The 22,184-nt window shown below is 35.6% G+C and overlaps 3 protein-coding genes across 5 annotated transcripts in view; 1 reads left to right on the forward strand and 2 right to left on the reverse strand.

Moving 5' to 3' along the window:
- LOC112519421 (uncharacterized protein At4g28440-like) overlaps positions 1 to 1,781 on the reverse strand; it is a 2,607-nt gene extending 826 nt beyond the window's left edge. Inside the window, exon 1 of the mRNA XM_025127530.1 lies at positions 1,439 to 1,781. Within this exon, the coding sequence (XP_024983298.1) occupies positions 1,439 to 1,724 (286 nt within the window). The 5' untranslated portion in view covers positions 1,725 to 1,781. The remainder of the gene's footprint in view (positions 1 to 1,438) is intronic.
- An 8,898-nt stretch (positions 1,782 to 10,679) lies between these two features.
- On the forward strand, positions 10,680 to 14,483 carry LOC112519592 (protein DEHYDRATION-INDUCED 19-like). 2 transcript variants are annotated; one of them, XM_025127791.1, is made up of 5 exons: positions 10,680 to 10,878; positions 11,076 to 11,215; positions 12,598 to 12,675; positions 13,503 to 13,813; positions 14,140 to 14,483. In XM_025127791.1, exons 1-5 carry the CDS (start codon positions 10,785 to 10,787, stop codon positions 14,249 to 14,251), a joined length of 735 nt encoding a protein of 244 aa, XP_024983559.1. In that variant the 5' UTR covers positions 10,680 to 10,784; the 3' UTR covers positions 14,252 to 14,483. The 2 variants fall into 2 exon arrangements, with proteins under 2 accessions (XP_024983559.1, XP_024983560.1); XM_025127792.1 differs by lacking the exon at positions 12,598 to 12,675 and having other exon boundaries at positions 13,509 to 13,813.
- A 1,738-nt stretch (positions 14,484 to 16,221) lies between these two features.
- On the reverse strand, positions 16,222 to 20,334 carry LOC112518922 (MACPF domain-containing protein NSL1-like). Of its 2 annotated transcripts, XM_025126713.1 has the most exons (8): positions 19,903 to 20,051; positions 19,522 to 19,558; positions 19,320 to 19,393; positions 18,250 to 18,439; positions 18,060 to 18,143; positions 17,779 to 17,962; positions 17,384 to 17,550; positions 16,222 to 16,999 (listed from the first exon to the last, which is right to left on the reverse strand). In XM_025126713.1, the coding sequence occupies exons 1-8, from the start codon at positions 19,974 to 19,976 to the stop codon at positions 16,310 to 16,312; spliced, it is 1,500 nt and encodes a 499-aa protein (XP_024982481.1). In that variant the 5' UTR covers positions 19,977 to 20,051; the 3' UTR covers positions 16,222 to 16,309. The 2 variants fall into 2 exon arrangements, with proteins under 2 accessions (XP_024982481.1, XP_024982480.1); XM_025126712.1 differs by having other exon boundaries at positions 19,320 to 19,558; positions 19,903 to 20,334.
- Positions 20,335 to 22,184: the final 1,850 nt, after the last annotated feature.

A 22,184-nucleotide genomic window follows, 5' to 3' on the forward strand; every position in this document is an offset into this window, starting at 1 on the left:
GGGGGATTGTGGAAGGTTATAGAGTTTTAATTTGACACGAGTAGTTTAGTAATTTACCAATTTTGTTCTAGAGGTTTACTTTAGAATGGAATATGCATGAAAAGAATTCTTATCATTATAGGTTATAGATGGAAAAAAAACAGCGTATATTGTAGGAAATCAAATAAATTATACATACAAAGCACATAAACAACCGCTCTACTCTTTAGGCTAGAGGTCAGGTATGCTTACATCTTATCCCAATCCTACTTCATAGGACATTCTAGGCATATATGGTTTCGTTATACTATTATACATACAAAGAAAGAAATAGTCAGAAACTTGGCAAATAGAACGGCAGCTTTCGTCTCGGCAATCATATGACTGATGACTTGCAAGTAGAAGAGTAAGTTCTTCAAACGATATCCAATCCTGTTTCAAAGGAGATTGCTCAATGGCAGTCAAACCTACTTCCCAAACCTAAGAGCATCTGCAACAGTTTCTCCAACTTTTTTTTTCCACAGGGAGAATCAAAAGTCAAAATCTACAAAAAGAAAATTACATTCAACTCCAACATCAACTTCATCTTGAAGATTCCAACATTAGTTATATTACTAATATATTCTATACATTTAATGAAAAATTATCTCTACCATAAACATTTAATTTTAGGGAGTTCTCCAAATTTGGAGAATTTGACCATCTCCTAGTTAAAGGGGTTTCAGAGAATCATCTAAAAGAGATGCGGTTGTCAAATGGGGGAAGCGGAACCGAGACGTCCCCAAGCTTTCTGGTTCTCTAGTAGGTGATGAGTGGATTCAGAACAAGGGCTCCTTTCACCTGTTGCCCATCTTGGAGAATCTGGTGGAACAGAAAAGTGACCTAAAATACCCAAAATCTTCACTTTCTCCATTTTGGAGAATCCGTTAGAGATGCTCCAACAATTTTCAAGAAGTTTCTTAAGGCCTTTGAACAACGGCAAAAAGGAATCAGCTTTATTAAACATTTTTGCACTAAATCTTTCACATAGACCTGAAAATGGACTAGGCTAATTGCACCCTTCTAGATTGCTAAATGCATTGCTTTTCTCCTCAAATACATCAACATCAAAACTCATCTTTTTACATTCCCAATGCATGAATCAACCTGATTTTGACATTAAAGTGGTGCAAATAGCAACCCCTGAAAATTTTGAATGAAGGGACACAGAATTCAATCTACACAGATTAATATACGTGCAGTTTTCAGGTATTACACAATGGGTTTCATTCAAGCTGCAAAGAATGTCGATGAATCAAAGCTCGATAGAAAACCTTGAACACAATTGATTGAACGGGATAGTATATATATATATAGAAACCGACTGCGACGAAGACATAACATCTAATTCAATCTAGTAAGAACTCAATAAGCGAATAAAATGTGTAATCTGGATGTATTGAGTGGGGGAAAGACAGACCTTGATCGTTACGGGCAGTGAAAACAATGGTGCCGGTTTCATCACCAATAAGGCACTCAGCTATGTGAGTATGAGCAGCGCCTGAACGGCCACTGAACGACGACGTATTGCGAGATTTCTTGTCTAGTACGGTGGTGGAAGATAACACCTTGACGGCGAGAGTGTTGCCGGTGGTTCCAGGCTTTAGCTCACCAACCTTCAAAAACACCGGCTTCCTCTTCACTACTCCAGTTCCAACCTGCTCTGATTGTTGCTTGTTTATCTCCACCGTTGCCGTCTCTGCCATCGCCGCTGATGGAAATCGAGGTTCAGTTTGTTCCTCTATCAAAAACCCTAACCCTAAATGACCATCATTGTTCCGTTTTGGGGGATTTCAGGTTTGGAGTAATTTACAATTTAGAACCCTTAGGATTTAAAAAGTGACAAATTGGAAGCTTTTATTTTTAAATTTATGCATTTTATACCCTTAAATCAACTTTTATTTTAAAGGTGTTAAAATTTTAATAGGGTTTTATTTGTTATTTATATTATAAATTATAAAAATATTTATATTTACTAGAAAGATACTCGTGCAATACAGCGAGATACATCTCGATTTTAATGTGTGTTTTTTTTTGTCTCGATCGATATTATAATACAATTTTATATAGTATTGAAAAAATGATAATGTTTTTATTTTTTGAATAAAATATAAATTTGAAAAAAAAATGTATCAATTTTATTATCAAATTAAATATTTAAAAGTTCTTGTTTTTTTATGTAATTTTCTTTAATTCAAATTTTTATTATAATTTAATTTAGATTTAATAACAAAGTAATTTATTTTTGGTTTAATAATATAATTTTTTATAAAAATAATAATTAAATATTTTTTTAAAACTCAATAATTATCTTAATTATATTTTAGATTTTCTATAGTTAAAATGGATGTTTATTCTGCATTTGATCATGTTTATCTGTAGCTAGTTACACGAATTTAAAAACGGAGCTTTAATAAGTTGTACTTATGCAAAATTACTTGTAATCCTGAATTTTAAGTAATATGCATCAATAAACAGTACTTCATACATAAAAAATTATTTTTAAGAATTTATGTCAAATGCTTTATAATATAGTATAGATATTATTTTTTTAATTTTAAATTTTAATTTTAAGTTTTAATTAATTAACTAGTTAAAAAACTAAACAACTTTTAAATGATATGAACATGATAACATATTTATTTAAATACAATGCTTGTAATAAAACACGAAAACATAATCCATAAACAAGTTAAAAATACATAATAATCAGTGAAATAGAAGGATGAATAACCAAAATAAGATTACTAATAATCTGATTATCAGGTAAACCAATGATGAATAAGATGTATGACATAACAGTTATATGTATTATTTTACATAAAATGATAATCGAGGATGAACGTGATCCTGATGCATCAATTGAAGTTGTAACAGAAGTGCCACCGAAGGAGGTATAAATAGTGATGGATGATAAGACTCGATTCCAACTGCTATTGCTCGTGACATATCTTCTAAGTCGTCAATACGAGAAGCAAATTGTTGTGTGGAGGAATCAATATTGAGATAACCAGCCAGGCAAGAGAAAGAAGGAAGTCTTCTTACGGATGGGGAAGAAGCGGCCCAGTTTAATAGATTCAGCGGTGGACTTGCTTGACTAGTTTGGACAAACTAAGCTCTATTTCATAGATTGAACTCTTTTACTGTGATTAGCCCCTACTAGTAAGAGATCCACCTTCTTATCTTATATTTCTACATCTAGGATCCGACTTCTATCATGAAATCTGGTGATAAGGCTTGTGATGTTCGATCTAAGATACTCGGAAAGGAAAAAAAAAAGGTAGCTTAAAACCCTCACTAAGGCCTTATTAAAGACTTACCTTTTCGAACCCTATCTGTAACTCACTAGAGTGTGACGGGCACCCGGGAACGGATTCACCGTCGTAATAGACGAATTAAACACAAAGAAACATATTTTAGACTTCGAAATGCGTTAATTGATCATTTATGAGAAATATATAGTAATGATAATGTCTAAATACGTATGTAATATTGATTGTGTTTGTTTTTTAATGCAACTTTCATTACCATATAAACAATTATATTAAAATAATTTAATTCATAATGAATAAATCTTTTATTAATAAATTGTTAAAATAAAATATGGGTATAAATTATAAAGTCAATAACATAATATTATTCAAAATTTAACAAATTAAAGATAAAAAATATATATCAAGAATCTTAAGATTTGGAGAAAGTTTACTTTTTACATCAAATTTTACACCAAAATTATGGACTTCGTGTAAGATTTAGTGTCACTCGTTAGAGACCCTGTACGTGAATTAATAAATTTAGAACTGTTCATCTAAACCATCAAAATGCACAAACCATCAACATTGCATTGCACTGCAATACGTGGTTTAGAACTTTTACATTGCGGTTTGTATTTTCATTAGACCATACTTTGCTACGGTTCGCGGTTTTGAATCATCAAACTGTGGTTCAAACCTTACCCATATATTTTAAATATATGTTATATATACATAATCATTTATCAAATAAAAATAATTAATATATTTTACATTATCTATTAATTTTTTATTTTTTTCCTTTAAGTTATGTTACGAATTCCTTATTTGATTTATTTTATTTTGTCTTTTGTCAAACATTAAGGTCAAATTTATTTTGAAGTTAACATTTCAAATATGATTGGATTGATTACTAAACTATTTTTGCGTTGTTGTCTCATAGAAGCCAAATCGATTTCCTGTTGAGAAATCTCAATTCCCTTAGCATCCTTTTAACCCAAATTCCTTCACAAATCCCATGACACATGGTCATGAATTCATCCTTTGCACTACTCCTTGAAACTACTTGTTGTTTCTTACTTTTCTAAGTTACTAGATTTTCCCAAAGAAAGGTGCAATAACGGGTTGTGGATCTTCCATCGGTTCTTGAACCTCCCATCAGACTCAGTGAAAACTTGAAGGTCTCTCTTGTTTGTCTTCTTGAAGACGAGTCTGTATCCTGGATTTTTCTTGAGATAATGTAGGAGTTGGAACACTGCATATACGTGTTGCTTATTGGGAGCATTCATGAACCTGCTGATTATTCTAACTGTGTATCTAATATCCAGTTTTGTATGAGAGAGGTATATTAACTTCCCATCCAACTATTGGTATCTCCCATTATCTAGTAGCTCTGCATCTTCTTTTGGTTGAGATGACCTGCCGACGGGTTCTATTGAGATATTGTTTGGCTTGAATCTTAGAAGTTTGGTTTTAGAGAGACGATTGAGAGTTTACTTTCTTTGTTTGACAACAATTCCTTTTTTCGATTTGGCAACCTTCATTCCTAGGAAGTATTTTAAGTGTCCCAGATCTTTAACTTCGAACTCTCTTCCAAGAACCGTTTTTAGGCGGTGATCTCCTAGAAAAACTCTTCGGTAATGATAATATCGTCCACATAGACGATCATCATGGAAATTCGACCATCTAAAGAGTGTTTAGTAAATAGTGTGTGGTTAGTTTTCTCTTGAATGAAGCCATGCCTCTTTAGTACCTGAGCAAACCTATCAAACCAAGCTTGTGGGGAGTGTTTCAAACCATAGAACAATTCTAACAGTTTGTATTTCTTCCCTCGTTCTTTCTAGATTTTAGTCTTGGACGTACATTCATGTAAATCTCATTCATTTCTCTATTTAGAAACACAATCTTGATGTCGAACTGGTGTAGAGGCCAGTCTAAGTTAGCAGTTATTGATAGTAACACACATGGAGGATTAAGCATGGCAATTGATGCAAATGTTTCAAAGGAACTGATTATGTATGATTGAGTGAACCCCTTGGCCACCAACCTAGCCTTATATCTACTAATGTTTCCATGAACATTATATTTTACGGAGAACACCCATTTACCGTAAACCGTCTTCTTTCCTATTGGTTGCTCTATATATTTCCATGTGTCATTGGATTTCAGGGATTTGAGTTCCTAGTTCACTGCCTCATTCTATTCCTTCTAAAAAATAGCTTCTTTTATATTCATGGAAATTTGTATCTCATCCAAGGTGGTAGTAAAATCTGTATATGTGGGTGATAATCTCTCATAAGATACACAATTGCCTACTGGATGCATCGTACTACTACGTTTTCCTTTCTTGAGAGATATTGTAATTTCCAGGTTAGTAGAATTTTCAATATTACCTGAAGAGGAAGGAGTACTACCTATATGATCATTTGTTGGTTACGACCTTGGAGAAGTAGTTTAACAGTGCTTCAGTTGAATAATAGGTATATGTGACCTCCTTGTATACATAATGTAATCTTCTAAGGTTGTGTTTACAGTACCACTTGGTTGATTTTTTGTTGTCGAAGGCTGGTCTGCGACATGTGGTGCTTGATTTGTGGTTGTCGAGGACTAAATTAAAGCTGGTGAGGGTTGATGTATAGTTGTCGAAGGAAGGTTTGATGTAGATGTGGGTTGATCTGGTGGTTTGAATGGTTGTGGTGCCAAGTTTGGGCCTGATAAGGTGTCTAAGGAGATGTCTGAGTATGCGAGGAATTGGTATTCTTGCAAACTCTCCCTAAAAGTATCAATTTTGGTATAAAATGGTTGATTTTCGATGAAGGTAACAACCATGGTGTTGTATACTTTGTTTGTTGATGGATAGTAGTGCTAGTACCCTTTTCGGTTAAGTGAGTGCCCAAGGGATATACATTTAAATGAACGTAGGTCAAGTTTGCTACGGGTTAGCTAAGTATAGTAGACACATGATGTATACCAAACACTTTGAGAGGAATACGGGACATGAGTTTGAGGTGAAGATGTAGTTTCCCGTATAATGTTTTTCTAATTGGAGTAACAAAGATTCAATAATAGATAAGAACAACGTAAAAATGGATTAAGCAAGTCGGCATGTCATTGAACTTTAAATTCGAATACGTGAGAGATAATCAAGAGAGAGAAGTATTACATGAAAGTACAAGGGCAAAGTACGTACAAAAGTTTTTCTAACCAACTCAACCAACTCTATTTATACTAGAATAGAAGTACTATATACAACGTTACAAAACAGTCTAATTACAAATGACACGTGTTCTACTATCATATAGTCTTCAAATTTTCAAAGTTCAAAAATTAGATGAACACATAGAAATGATTAAGTACCAAACTAAGGATAAGTGTGTCCAGAGTTACCTTATGAACTCTAACCTCACTACACCAAACTCTAAAGACTTTGTTCTTTTCTCAGTTCTAGACTTAAGCATCTCGCATTGGCAAGTATAAGCTCGTCACATTTTGAATTTAGAAATTAGAAGCTAATTCATGATTCCACTAGAAAATTTTAGAAGTTTTGCCTATTTTGCACTTAAGAGAGTGAATTGCTTAATTAGTTCATAAAATGTCAATTCAAGTAACATATCTCATGTTTATATATATGTTTGGTAAAAGAAAAAAAAAATCTTAGAAACTAGATAAATTATTCATATAGTATTTATTTAAATTGAAATACAAAAAAAAAGCTATTAATTATCACCTACTTTTCAAACTTTTTATAAATATTTCATCATTATTTTCTCTCTTCCCAAAAACCACCCTTTCTCCTCCTCCTCCCCTCCCCTCCCCTCCCCTCCTTGGCCAGCCATAACTTCCTTCATGATCAAACCCAAGTTAAGATCAAGGAAAGAACATTTGGAGATTTTAACTAACATCCCAAATGTGTATTCAAGTTTCTATCACTTTGGTTTCAAAATAAATCATAAAAATCTTTTAGACTCATCAAATATCAATTTTGAACTTCATGCACGTGATAAAATCTCATATCTCAAGTACTAAAATAAGTCTGTGTGTTAGCTTTTAAACACAAGTATTCTCACCTAAAAAAGTTGAGATTTCAACCTCCAAACAGTCGACATAAAACAAGTGTGCAAACAGCTAAACCTTCTGGATAGTTGATCTTATAAGACCTACTTGAGGGACCAACCCATCTTCAAAATATATGTTTCCTATGCCAAAAGTCTCCTAACATGATATATTAACTTGGGTAAAAAAACCCTGACTCAAATGAATTTGGAAGACAAAAATAAAGAACCGCATAAGATAACATAATAATCCCGACAACAAAGTTTAAAAATAAAAATGAGGTGTTCATGCGTAAAGAATTGTTTACCCCTCTATTTCATAAAATTATTGAAATAATAAAAGCTATTTTTTTCTTCCTTAAAATAATAACTCAAATAAAATTCAGTTTTTCATATGGCATATTATAATATTAAGCATCACCGGAACCTTAAGATCTAGGCTCGAATCTCATTAGTAGCTCGATTTTTCGTAGGACCGAAGTAGGACCGGACCTTAGTTGCATTTGGTAGATTTTTGGAATCAGTCTTTGCATATCTCGGTGAGTTTTCACAGCCCCCTTTTACTATTTTCACATTTTTGGGGGAAAAGCATGCTACTATTATTACGCACCAGTTGTTCTATTAGTTTGCCTGAGTTTTCTTTTGCTATTGCTCTTAGGTCCCCGTTTTCCCTTATACTACCTATTAATTCATTTATTTGAACTGTTGGTAATTATGGATAGCGCTATTTGGTTGACACCCCACTCACACTGTGCGTGAGTGCATAATTAGTGTTTCGTTTACTCATGTTGGTGATTAAACATGTAGTCATAGGGCGTGTTGTCATTAGGTTTAGTAGTGGGCTCGTGGTTTTAGCATTTAAGCATACAATTTACCTTGTGCGTTACAAACTTCCAGTCACTTATCCATCATGCGGATTAAACTGTTTTGCGAGTTAAACATCTTATTTATTATTTTAAAACCTGTGAACTCACCAACTATTTCAGTAGTTGACCTTCTTCATCGACATGCTTTTCAGGTGTTCATCAATAAGCTTGGCATATAGGAAGGCATCATGTGGCAGCATACCGGTTTTCTCATTTTGTCAACATGCTATTTCCCTTTTCAAAAAGTTGTATTATGACATTGTAAACCTTTGAACGTTCTTTATTTACTATGGTTGGTGTTGTCTTATACCTTATGTATGAAATCCTTCAGCTGTTAAAAAAAACATATTATAGGAACTTTTTAATATGATTTCATGTCCATATAGCCACCTGCGTGCAATCAAAATTAAATAAACCATGTAATATAGCTAATGAGATCGATTTCTCTGTGTTGACATGTTTTCGAGCAAAAAAAGGGAACTCTTTTGATTCAACTACCATTTATATCATTTTCTTTAATAAGGTTCAACTATGTAGGCAAATACAATTTTTAGTTTTTGTTAACATTTTTTATTTTTGAAAAGACATTTATCTTGAACCAAACAACGAAGTTGTATGTACAATTCCAATTGTCAAAAGATGCGAATTCAATTTTTATGAACTATTTTATACAAAAAATTTCTAGGAAATTATCCGTGGTAAATCTGTATTTTTTCTTAACGACAAACAATATTGGTTAACTAAGTATCTACATCTTCCTTTGATTTGGGTCTTACTACCAGTCCAAATATGAATCTCAATATCATCATCCAAAGTAGGTCATTTGATGCTTTAATCCTTCACACTGTTGTTCATAAATACAGATTTACAAATATAATTGCAAATTTTGTTACAAATATAATTGCAAATTTTCAATGATAGAGATCCATTTTCAAACACAGTGTTTATCTCTCTCTCTCTCTCTCCCTAAAAAGAATGGAATTCAGAGACAAAATCACATATAAAAAAACCTTCTTTTTGCTCATGAAAATGTCAACCCCTTTGAGACTTGAATGCGAAAAAGATTAATGGATCCATATAAATGATGTATATCATGGACTGCCTTTTTGTTGAAATGTTTGATAATTTGAATCAAATATGCCAAAAAGAGTTAAAGCCATTAGGAACCAGTGTCCTTTAAGCCTTTAAAAGTAGTTTAAACTTTTATTCTTCCATTTGTGAAATAAAAGATTTGGAGTAATACTTCTCATAACATATCTTTATGATTCAATGTTGATATCATTAGATGTGTAGTACATGTGGAATAACTTGCAGACTTACATTTGATGAAGGGATTCAAATGCTAAAGGTTTGTAAGAATATAACACTAACAAATGATGTTTACCCAAAAATTATTTGCTTATCGAGTATTGAAATTATTTGTATGCATAAGCAAACTAAAATAGTTCATGTATATTTGAACCATGACCAGATAGAAAAGTTGGTGTTGAAGTTGATACACTTGGTATGCTTAATACACGATCAAACAACAATAGACCTTTCGAGGGGCAGGAGGTTCCATCGGAAATTGTTTGGCCTCACATACTTCATACGAGAGTATTAGCTTAACCTATATTGCAAGATGTATTTAAAATATTTACATTTAATAGAGAAGAAAGCCACAATTTAACAGCATATGAAGTTACAAAGGTTATTAGCGTATGAAAAATTGGTCTTTTTCTTATATTAGACATTTAAAAAATTTATATAGGGACAACATGGTCTTTTTCTTATATTAGACATTTAAAAAAACCAAAAAATTTAAAGAAAAGAGAAATGAAGATTCTAATGTTAGGAGATGTCATGTCAGCACTATTGGGTTTTCCTTTAATATAGATATATAGATTTTAGCTTCTTTTTTTTTGTGAGCTAAGGAACTAGGCATGACAACGAGGCAGTGATGAGGCGGGTTTTGTAATCCTCGGCCCTGGCCCCAGTTTGTAGTATCCCCCGGCCCCGGTCCCCGACAGGTACGGGGGATTAACATCCCGTCCCCGGTCAAACATCTATCAATCCCCGGTCAAACACCATGAAGAATATCCATTAGTTTGATTCTACCGATGATCCCCGACCCCGTTTGAGTAACATACCCCGACCCCGACCCCGGTTTGAGTCTACCGGGGATCACCGACCCTGGGACCCGTTTTAACAGGGATTTTCTATTTTCATTCAGATCATTTGAACTAGGTTTCCCACCGAATCGAAACAAATCACTCAAGGAACAAATGGATAACCTACACTTTCCAAAGAGTAATTTAATATAGACCACTAGGACAAAATCTCATGTAGTTAATCAAAGAAATCTTGAGAAACGACAAATTCCTACCATGACTACGTAACAACCTTCTTTCTTCATCTCCTTCTCAAAACCATGAATTTTACCCTCTCGTAATTTCAAATCAAATCCAAACATTTATTACAAAAGAAATGCGTTTGTTGATTTGATTCTTTTAATTCGATTCCAATTACAATTTCTCTTGATGGAATCGTTTTGTTGCTTTCCATTATAAATTTATTGCATACTTCAACCAACGTCTCTCTCTTCTTTCTCCACCCTAATGGATTCGAATTTCTGGACCGCTCGTCTAGCCGTCGCCAAGCGGCAATTCACGACGCACCACCACCACCACCACCATCAGAGCTCCCATCTCGGTTCGGTTTCTTTTATTTATTTATTTATTTATCAATCAAATCGTTGGAAATTAAAGATGGGAGTTTTGTTCCCAATTAAACGATTAGGGTTTGTTTAATTTATCAAATTATTGTTCAAACTGAGAGTTTCTATGATGAAAATTTGTGTATTATGATCTAGGTTGTTTTTTTACTCTAATTTCTTGTTTATTTCTCAGATCGGTTGAACGTAGATGATTTCGAGGTCGAAGACGAAATCCGACCCGATTTTCCATGCCCGTATTGTTATGAGGATTTTGATATCGGGTCCTTGTGTTCCCATCTCGAAGATGAACATTCTTGTGAATCCAAAGCCACTGTGAGTCTCTCTCTCTCTCTAGTAATTTTGTTGAGAATCAAACATAATTTGATGTTTATTTGGTCACACATTGAAGTAATCCATCCTATCATCTGTCTTCAATTCATATTAAGCTGATACTCTTAGAATTACTCTTATTTTCATAGGATTATAAGCTTATCTCCTTGTACATGGATTCAGATTCTTGATTTGCTTTTTCTCAAAAAACACCTTTTTTGGCTTGACAAAGAATTAGATTAGCATTTTATGCAATCCAGTGCCTCTTTATCCCTTAGGTGTAAAGAAGGAGTTTAGAGGATATATCATGGCTTATTCCAAGTGGGAGGTCAGGTACCCCCATCTCCTTTATATTGCTTAGACAAACTCAAAGGAATCCCCATTCGAACTTAAGAGTTAAGACCCTTTGGAACCAAGTTCCAAGTCGGGTTCTTTTGTCTTAAAAATGTGTTTTAAATTAAGAAAAAAGCTTGAAAAATGCTAGTTTGTAATCGTCACTTTCACAGGAGGTCGTTTAACAAAAATAGCCTGACCCAAGTCTCGTCCACTAGGCCGGTTTGCTCTTTGGGTTACAAACTTTGGTGGTGTTGGATGCTTATAATGTTGTTAACTACAATTTTTGAAAAAAAGTGTTATATTTTCCTTTTGATTTCAAATTCTGCACTTGCCAACTCTAAAGCCAGCAAGATTTTGAACTTTACAACAAAGAATTGCTGATTATATTCAACTTTATAACAATTGCTACAAATAGAACGCGAACTTCTGTGTATAATGTGTATCAAATTGACATTTGGAAAGTAAGAGGTTTGACGTCAAAAAGCTTCTTGTATTTGTGTTTGATTTTGAAAATTTTACTCGAGTCTTTGAATGCATTTTGTGTAGGGCAGGTAGACCGAGACCTTGAAATTAACAGAATTTGACGTCAATGTATGCATACTTTGATATGGACCCAGACCCTACTCCCGATTTATATACAAGGCTTTATTTGATGAAAATGCATTTAGTCGTGATATATTTTCGTACATTCTGAAGCTAAAATTACTTATTTACCCTTTGTCAAATGATTGATTCAGTTGGTTATGTACCTAGGCATCCGCTGCATTGAATTGCGTGAATATTTTTGTTGCAATTTTTCACTAGACCGAGGGAGTACATGTATTTAGTGTTATAGAAACTTCAACTATTCATCAAATGTCTGAAATACCCTTCAACAATGACACCATCAATGATGTGTAAGGATAACGAGTGGGAAAAAAGGTAAATTTAGGAACTTGGGAACGGTGCACTTGATACCCAAGATGGAATTTGTTGTAAATTTTTTGGGAGGGGATTTAAGCTAATAATTCTAGTTACATGAATCTCATAGCATCAACTTGTGTTTGCAGATTTGCCCAGTTTACTCTGTTAAAATGACAAGAGATATGTTGAGCCATATCACTCTGCAGCATGGACACCTATTCAAAATATCCTTTTACTACAAAATCAAGATATTGAGATTACAAAGGGTTATTAGGAGAATAACCCTTCTAATAACAACTTGTTTTTAAATGCATGATCTTCTGACAGATTTAATAATGGCTTTTAATAAATAAGGGGATGGTTGGTTAATGGCATTGAAAATAAAATCCCCTTGTGGCCACGGAGGTTCAAATGCGGTGACTCCGGGCTATCTGCAAAGCAGGTGGTCGCCCTGGGATTATTCAGCTCGCATAGCGGGTTGGATATCCAGGTTAATAAAAAAAAGCTGTTTAGTTTTATATAATATAATGGATCATTCCCCTCACAAGCCCAAATTTTCATTCAGGGTTAAACTGGGGGATTCATTCTCATTTTCATTCCCCAATAATCCCTAAATGTTCCTTTGTAAAACAAAAAATGCCTCAAAATCTGTCAGAAGGTCATGCATTTAAAAAAAACTGACAAATGGTTATTCTCCTAAATAACCCAAGTTACACCCTGCATTGAAAGCACACCTTTCTAATCACCGGTAGTTGACATACTCCCTTCGTCCCTAAAATAAGTGTCCAAATTTCTACTTTAGTTTGTCCCATAATAAGTTTGCACTTTCAAAAGTATGTGTCTACATTCTAATTCTGCCCTTGATAATGAGATGAAGAAATTCATTACTCCCTCGGGGTGAAATTGTGGTTTAATTAATTAAAAAGTGTAATAGTTACATATTTCTAAAACCATGTGTCTTTTTCATTGTCGACATTTATTCTGGTATTGAGGGAGTGATTAGGGGTATCGTCTAATTTCGTATTAAAGATTTCTTTAACTGAAAGAATACTTGCAGCGGCGTCGTAGACTACGTAGAGTAGCCGTTCCGAACAGTCAGGCACTTTCCCTTTTGGGCAGGGATCTTCGAGAGGCTCATCTGCAGGTGCTTCTTGGTGGTGGTGGTGGCGGCAGTGGTGGTTACAGGCCGTCGAATATCACTTCATCAGCAGTAGCAAGTTCTGCGGTTTCTGATCCGTTCCTTTCTTCTTTGGTTCTCAACTTTCCCGGTTCTGAAGCCGAAGAAATCTCCAAGTCGATAGCGTCGAATGTGGAGGAAAGTTCCGTGAAGAGTGCAACCCCACAACACATATGGAAATCAAGGTAGTGTGTTATTATTCATTCTGAAGAAAGCCCATTTGGTTTATTTCTCAATTTCTTCTTGTGAGTCCCATTCAATAAAGATGGGACCCACATGGATACGAGAAACGGCTAGCTTATCATCTAGTTTTTCAAAGATATGATGATATGAATACTAGTGGTGTGCTTTGACAAAATATGCTACTTTGGTGATTTTCTATTGTATCTTTACATAAATGCCCTTACGTTTTTCCATTATGTCATTTTATGTTCTCATCTAGCTTATCATCTAGTTTTTCAAACATATATGACTACTGGTAGTGTGCTTTGACACGATGTTTCCGTGACAGTTTTGATCCTTCGTTAAGCTCTGAAGAACGGGAAAAGAGAATGAGACAGGCAACTGGCCGAGCAGTTTTTCTTCAAGATGTGCTCGTATCAACGCTTTTAACTGCTGACTAAATGTCGAGTAAGTAATTTGCATACGATTATTTCATCAAGCAGATTACAATATTCGTTCAGCAACCTCTGTTGTAGAAGTTTTTCTTCATCTTTTTTGCTCTCTCGACCTGCGTTGTACGAGCAAATCTTTTCATGTTAATGAAATCGCTAATATTTATTTTTTGTCCGTTGGATTGTATATGTGCTAACTGTAAAGTGATCCTCGTTATCGAAATTCCGCTCTTTTCTGGTCTTCGTGATTGATCTTAAGATGTTTATGAATGAGTGAAGAGTGTAACTAGGTCAGGAATCAGTTGAAGGTTGCTTAGAGGCTTTTTACCTAAATGCTTATCCGGTAAGCGTTTATCGATAGGAGTCAACACTACTAATTTATCTTACAGCGTAAAATAATAGTACATCAAAATAGTATCGTATGCAACAACTTTACCGGGTAAGCGTTTACCCAGGTAAGAGTCATCACCCTCACTTACCAGGTAAGACTCTTCATCCTTATCAACACTCTTACCGGGTAAGATTCTCGGCATTTACCATATTCATCCCATAAGGAAAATTACCCAGTAAGCACTTAATGGGTCAGTGTTTAGTAAACGACCCCTTAGTTGATTACATAAGTATATAGATCAAGTATAATTAATGACTAAGAAATAATTAATGAAATATTACAAAGAGTAAATTAAAGCTTTCATCCTTCTTGTTATGTAGAAATAATTACATCTATTACGTTTGTAAACCAATAAAACGAAATAATTGACAAGGAACTAGGATTCTCGCTCAAACCTTGGGCGCATTTGGAAAACCTGATCTCTGTTGTTTCTTCAATTTGGATTGGGTAACACATCTATCCCTCTCTTCTTTGAACGTTCAACGTACGTTCTCTCAACTACATCTTAAAAAGTTCCCCATTTCATTCTTCTCAATAATGGCGGTTCTCATTTCATCTTTCCCGTTTGAGCAACCAGGTTTTAAACGAGTCGTTATTCTTTTATGTCAGTTCCTATGAATCGAAAACACAAGAATTAAATATAGAACATACAATTTACACCGTAGGTTTAGGTAAGCATTCTTCCTCTATTTTCTTCTTTTCATTTTTTTACTTCCTTTCTTTTATTTACAACGACAATGAAAACACTCTCCAGATTTCTCGATTTGTCTACTGATATGTGAAACAAGATTGTCCTTTCGGGTTCTCAGCTTTATAATCGAAATGATTTGTGTGGCATCGTGCATCGGGTACGTGACTTGTACAAATAAAAGAAAATTGTTAAAAGACAAAAATGCCCTTGATTTAACGGAGTAACCATTAGTAGAATTATAACAAGGGATGCAATCCGTAATAAAAGAGAAACCACGATGACTATAGATGTAATTATTCCTTTTGGGGACCCAATCCACAATTCCAACATAACCACAGGGACGAAATATGCAATTTACTCTATTAAAATAAACTAATTAATAAATAAATTCGGTACAATAGTATTCTGGTATATAATGTCTAATACTGTGTATCAACTAAGTGTACTTATTTGGTATGTACCAAATAAATTGGTAAGATTGGTATGGATGTTATTTTTGTTTGGTACAAAATTGACACTCCTATATGACACTTCTTATTTAGCAAACTAGCTGATAAGTTAATTGTTAGTTAACATAAAAGGAAAAGTTTAAAAAAGTCGACGAACTTTCTTGTTTGGAATGATTAAGTAATTGGACAATATATATTTTTCGAATAAATGAGTTATCAGACTTTCTAAAACTTGTTAAATAAATCATTGGGCTTTAGAAAACCTGTTAAATATATTCTTATTACTTAAAAAGGTAACATGTCACTATGATCGTTATCGCAGCTACCAACCCACCCTGCCAACTTCGCCCCTCGCCACCACCCCACTCCCGATCTCCCGCCCCCCATCGCCCCCGCTACAGTAGTGGTATACCTTTTACATGTTTGAATTAAATGAAATGATACCACTGATGCTATATTTGATGAATCCGGATGTACAATTTATATGAAATCACATATACACATGAAGATCATAAATCCAACAATGCAATGGCTGCTCATATGAACATCGAATCCTCCGAAATTATCGTCAACAACGAATACTTCACTTTTACATGAATCCGACCGCCCTCCGTGCACAGTTTCGCTCCGGTCACCACCCAATACCCTGGTGGATCCTCCGGTCCACGCACCATTTCCTTCGTATCAACAAAATGCGACATTTTCGGTGCACTCGATGGTGGCCCGTTTGGATAAATGGCGGAGTTCAAATCCACCTTCACGGGGGAGTTCTGATCAGCAGGGGTGAGCCCTGTGCTAAACGGTGCACTCATCAACATCGACATCATTCCCGATTTCCTAGAGTGCATCGATGGTCCGTCCCACTCGGACCGGCGGATCTTTGAGGACCCCACCATCGAGTACCCTAACCGAAGAAAAAGAACCTTTTTCATGCCCATGCCTTTGACCTCAAGCCATGCCTTGGTCACGATGGAAGCCGAGTCGTCGATGCGGGTCTCGTTGTACTCAACCGGGGCGGTGCACACATGAGAGAAGATGCTCCACTTGACTGGTTCGAGGTATCCCTTTCCAGCAAACTCGTCACTTGGTTCGTCACTGAAATCATCAAAAAGTTCGAGCGTTTTTGGAAGCGTAGATAGATGTTGAAGATGGATGGCAAGCCGATCGCTCTTCCTTCCTTCTAAATACAACCGTATCCCCGTAACCGGCCTCTTCCCAGAATCAACCTGTAAACGTACAACCATCAATGCATATAATACAAACAACGATGGACAGCTGCATGTGAGAATATGTGGAACCTCAATAAATTACTATCTAAAAGACCCCTCGAGTAGAGAAAGGAGGTTCCATCGTATATCGAAGTGAAGTGGTCCAAGCCTCGCCAAATGTGAGACTCCAACCCCCCCACCCCTCCGATGGAGATTTCCCCAGAGTGTTCAAGTCTCGAAAGCTGTAGATCTCGTCTCTGATACCGTGTGAGAACATGTGGAATCCCAGTAGATTACTCTACAAAGGAACCCTTGAGGTTAGGGGGAGGTTCCAACATATATGGAAGAGAAAAGGTCATCTAGCCGATGTGGGACTCAAAACGGTCCGAATCAAGGTTTTACCTTCACTGTGTTGACATAAAGCCGAGGGCCCAAGAACGTAAACTGAAGAGATGGCAATGATCGAGCCTTGTGTCGAGGAGCAAGCGGAAGATCACCATATGCTGGAGCCCATTGCCGTGGCAGTTGGAATTCAAGAAATTGCTCGAGTTCCTCTAATGGCGGTTTATCTGCAAAACACAACCCAAAGCGAAGCTAATCGATTGCAAATGTTACGATCGGGAAAAACTAAATTTAGTGGACTCCTTTTCTTAGCGTCTTGCAAGAAAAATAAAACAACCAGACTCGGTATATCCCACCTGAAGGTAGGGACTGGAGGGTAAGATGTAAGCAAACATTACCTCTGTCCCAAGAGACAGAGATGCTTTTTTCTGACGTAAACAAATGTATGCACTCACATCGAAGGTACAGATTAATTGCGTGAGTAAGAAATCCGCTGCCACGAACACCATTTAAAAGCGAAACGATTGGAACAAACGACATGGAGATGACGTTAGGCGATTGTGATACAGTCGAAAGCCACTCGTTGTGACTTTGATCGTTGTCAATCCCTCCTCGACGAACATGAATGCTTATTAAATCCTGAAGAAAACAATCCAACATTGTCGATTAGCTTCAGATAATTTCTTTAAGTCCTGAAAGTATGAGCGGAAAAAAGAAAACAAAACCACAAACTTACGTCTTTCTTCGAGAGCAACTTGATGGATGGTCTTAGCGAGTTCGTGAAACCCGGAGGGAGGTCCCACGCTACAGACCGTTCATCCTGTGTGATGACAAAATCGAATCGATCATCAAAACTTCATGTTACATCTGCTTTCTTATTCATAAACAATAATGCCAAACGAAAAAGTGGTACTTAGATTACGTACCTTTTGCTTCACCGACTTCTCGGAAGTTTTCTTCACGTCCTCGGATAAATTTTCGTCTGCTAATTGCTTCAATATATTCTGCACTTCTCTTGGCTCTAGATCTGAAGTTTGTAGCTGTTTTAGATAGATTACATCTTTGCCTCCCATCTTAACCCCAACAACGATATGTGTACCATACTTATCAATAAACCTATAAACAAAATGGCTCGTTTTAACCACATACAAGATGTCGGACGAAAAGCAATCTACCCAAGCCATGTATGTATCCAATTCGCACCCAATATTGATAAGAAGATCAGAATTCAGGCATCCGTAGTGTTGGAGTCCCACTTCGGTAGACACGGACTATGAAACCGTTATATATGTAGGAACATGTCCTCCTGATAAAGGCTCGTATAGAGAGAGATTCAAAGAGTCCATGGATCCTAACATGGTATGGTATCAAAGTCAGGGTCTTTCACATCTAAGGACTCGACACACTCTTTCGCCTCCATTCTAGGGGCACTGTCTAGCCTCCGTTTGAGGGAGTTGGAGTCCCACATCAGCTAGACACGGACCATCAAACTAGTATATATGTTGGATTCTCTCCTCTCTCCCTCTTTCTATAAGGACTTTTTCGAGAGATTCAAAGGGTTAGACATATCCTAACGAGGCATCAGAGTCAGGGTCTACCACATCTAAGGACTCGACACACTCTTTTGAATCCGTTCTAGAAGCACCGTCTTGCCTCCGTTTGAAGGAGCTTGTTGGAGTTCCACATCAGCTAGACAAGGACCATCAAACCTATATATATGTAGGAACCTCTCATCTCTCTATAAGGGCTCTGTATTCAAAAGGTTTCGCATATCCTAACAATAGGTACGTGTTTCTCAAGACATAATGAATTTCAGAGGCTCGTTTTAATCCCTCGAGCCACCATCATGTGCGTGATCTCAGTCTCCGTTTATGATGTTTTATAGTACTTTCTTAGAATAGATCAAGTTATTAGCTCCTAAAGTTAAACGTTTGATGACAATGTTCCATAAGAATATATTCATTAACGAAGGTTTATAAGCATAAAAGTGTCGTACTGAGCAAGGGCGGCAGGATCCCATGAAGGCGGCACGTCGATCTTCACCTTCTCAGATAATGCGATCTGCGATCTCTGTAACTCGATGTTGTACAACGTTATAAACCAACCATCAAAAGCTAGACTTTTGGTTGTAGAGGCGTCCTTCTGCCAACACCCCTTGTAACCAAACATCAAGTTGAAGAAACCAGAAGGTATCTTACCCGATAAAGATACATCTTGATTGAATCGCTCCGACATCTGCAAACAATATGTATTTTGGGGTCAAATCCACTTCTAAAAACCCATTAGGGTTATCAATTCACAAAGAAGCTTGATCCAATTTCGAACTCAAATTACACTCACAGCAGCTCAATTCCACTTAAGAAGATGGATGGAAATGGTGATTTAAATGTAGTTCGAACTCGGGAATCAAAAAAACCCTAATAGGTTATCAAATTTTGTCGATAATTCAACGAATTTTCTCCAATTACACTTACAGCAGCTCAATTCAATTTGTTTGTTTGACTCTCAAGAACAACAACAGAAATAGTGGTTTAATTGAGCTAAATTTGGTTACAAAATGGGAGGGAAGATGAGTTTACCTGATTAAATGAAACGACTTCGGAATGAAACCTGGTGCGTTCCCCTTTATCGCACTTGATAGAGGCGGAAACATTGGGAACAACGATGCCACCGGGAACCAGCAGGTCTTTAGTTACGGTTCCGTCGAGATCGATCAAGGTCGAACCAGAGGGACCAGGTTTACAACCAGTTAATCGGATATCGGAGTTGAGGTCGTACCCGTTTCCGATGACGGAAACGGCCTTCTCCGCCGCCGATTGAGGATCGAAGAAATTGGTTTTGTAGAAAGACATCTGTTCCTTGAATCCAGCTTCTGGGTTTTTGAAATTTGATGAATCTAGAGAGAGAAACGAATGACGAATTTTACTGTATGGAGATATTTTTGACGAAATCAAATCATTGTTTACCGAGATTGTTGACTTTGTTTTGGTTTCGGAAAACGAAAATTGATTACTTTTGTCGTGTACCGTTTGTATCCTGCAAATGATTAGGGTTTCAAGATTTCTTGATTCATTAACCTTGGTTTTGTCATGGAGGTGGTGAACAAAATGAAGTTGACCATGAACAGGGGTTTAGACTATGTGCCAAAAAGGAAATCTTTCTTTTTCCTTTATTTTTGAGTAGGGGTATATAAAACATCACCCCTAAACCCGTCAAACCCAATTAAACTTGGCTCGTCGAATCATCAACCTGTCAAATAATCAAAACGTTAATTAGAATAATACTCGTGTAATGTATCAAGACATATTTTTATTTTAATGTTTCGTTTTTTATGTCCATACAATACGATTTTATGTGGTTTTGAGAAATCGATAATGTTTTTATTTTTTAATAAATTATAAATTTGAAAATATCATAAAATTTTGAAAAAAATATATATCGATATCAGTATCAAATTAACCTTTTTAAAAGTTTTTGTTTTGGTGTAATTTCTTAATTCAATTTTTTTAATTATAATTTAATTTAGGTTTAGTAACGAAGTAATTTAATTTAAGTTAATAATATATTTTTTTATAAAGATAATAATTAAGTATTATGTTATAACTAAATTATTATCCTTATTATATTTAGATTTTTTATATTCAAAATAAAATGTTTATTCAATATTTGATTATGTTTATTTGTAGTTAGTTATACGAATTCAAATATGGAACTTTAATAAGTTGTACTTATGCATAATTTACCTGTATCTTAAATTTTAAGTAATATGCATCAATAAACAATACTTCATGCACAAAAATGATTTTTTAATAGTTTTTGTCAAATGCTATTTTCTTCTTGTCCTCATCGCTCCACTGATGTGGAAGCTTTGGAATCTGCCGTTCAGGAATCGCGGCAGTCGTAGCTGTTTCTGGAACAGCCGGAACAATAGCAAATGGAATATATGGTTCATTTTCTATGTAATGTGGAATTTCAGAATCTACACCTTCCAGAAAGAGAGACATCCGGTTCTTCCAAAGACTAAAGTTGTCACGGACAAACCGGGGAGGTTTGGCAAGAGAGCCATTATATTTTGTATGTGTGTTTGCAATTTGTAAAGTCATTTGTAAGCAGTAAGTTATCTAAGAAAAGATAAACTAGTACAGAAAAATAGCCAAACACAAGGAAAGAAAGAAAACACTGCTCTGATACCATTTGTTGGTCCCGTAAGGGTCTACAAGAAGAGAAACAGTTTGTAGAAGGGGGGGGATGAATACAAACACAATATTTTCAAATTTAAAATATTTATTGATAGAGAAGATCAATACAGATTTTACAAGATTGTTTGCGGAAAGATAAGGTAATAAAAACCTATCTAAACAATCTTTGGTTACACACAAAGCTTTAGCAATTACAAGAAAAGAAGTTGCTAAAAGAAAATATCATTTACTTAAGCTAGAAGATGCTTGAAGTAAGAATAAGGTTAGAGAGAGATGCGTGCTCTCTGCATGGAGAAGAAACACTTCTATTTATACCCAGTGCATTAAATGTCCATTTAATGCAATATGGTAGGTTTAGAGTGCGTGTCAAACCTTAAGCGAAAGGCTTGTCCTTTCCTACAGTGAATAGTACAAAAGCACTATTTCTGAGCAGACATCCTTACCTAAAGTTGGTGGACAAAGAGTCGACTAATCGGCTCCGTACCGTACTAACTTTTGTAAGGGTATGAGTTTTGTCCTTTATGTGCATAATGACAGGACAACAACAATCGTGCTAAGCAAGCTTCCTTTGATCGCTGAATGCTGGAATGACCTGTAGGTCTCATCATCATTCGCTGAAGCTAGAGCAGTCTTCACACATATGTAGACATGCTTGTAATCAC

The sequence above is a fragment of the Cynara cardunculus genome (genome assembly GCF_001531365.2).
Source record: "Cynara cardunculus var. scolymus isolate 2C chromosome LG 10, CcrdV1, whole genome shotgun sequence".
Lineage (NCBI taxonomy): Eukaryota > Viridiplantae > Streptophyta > Magnoliopsida > Asterales > Asteraceae > Cynara > Cynara cardunculus.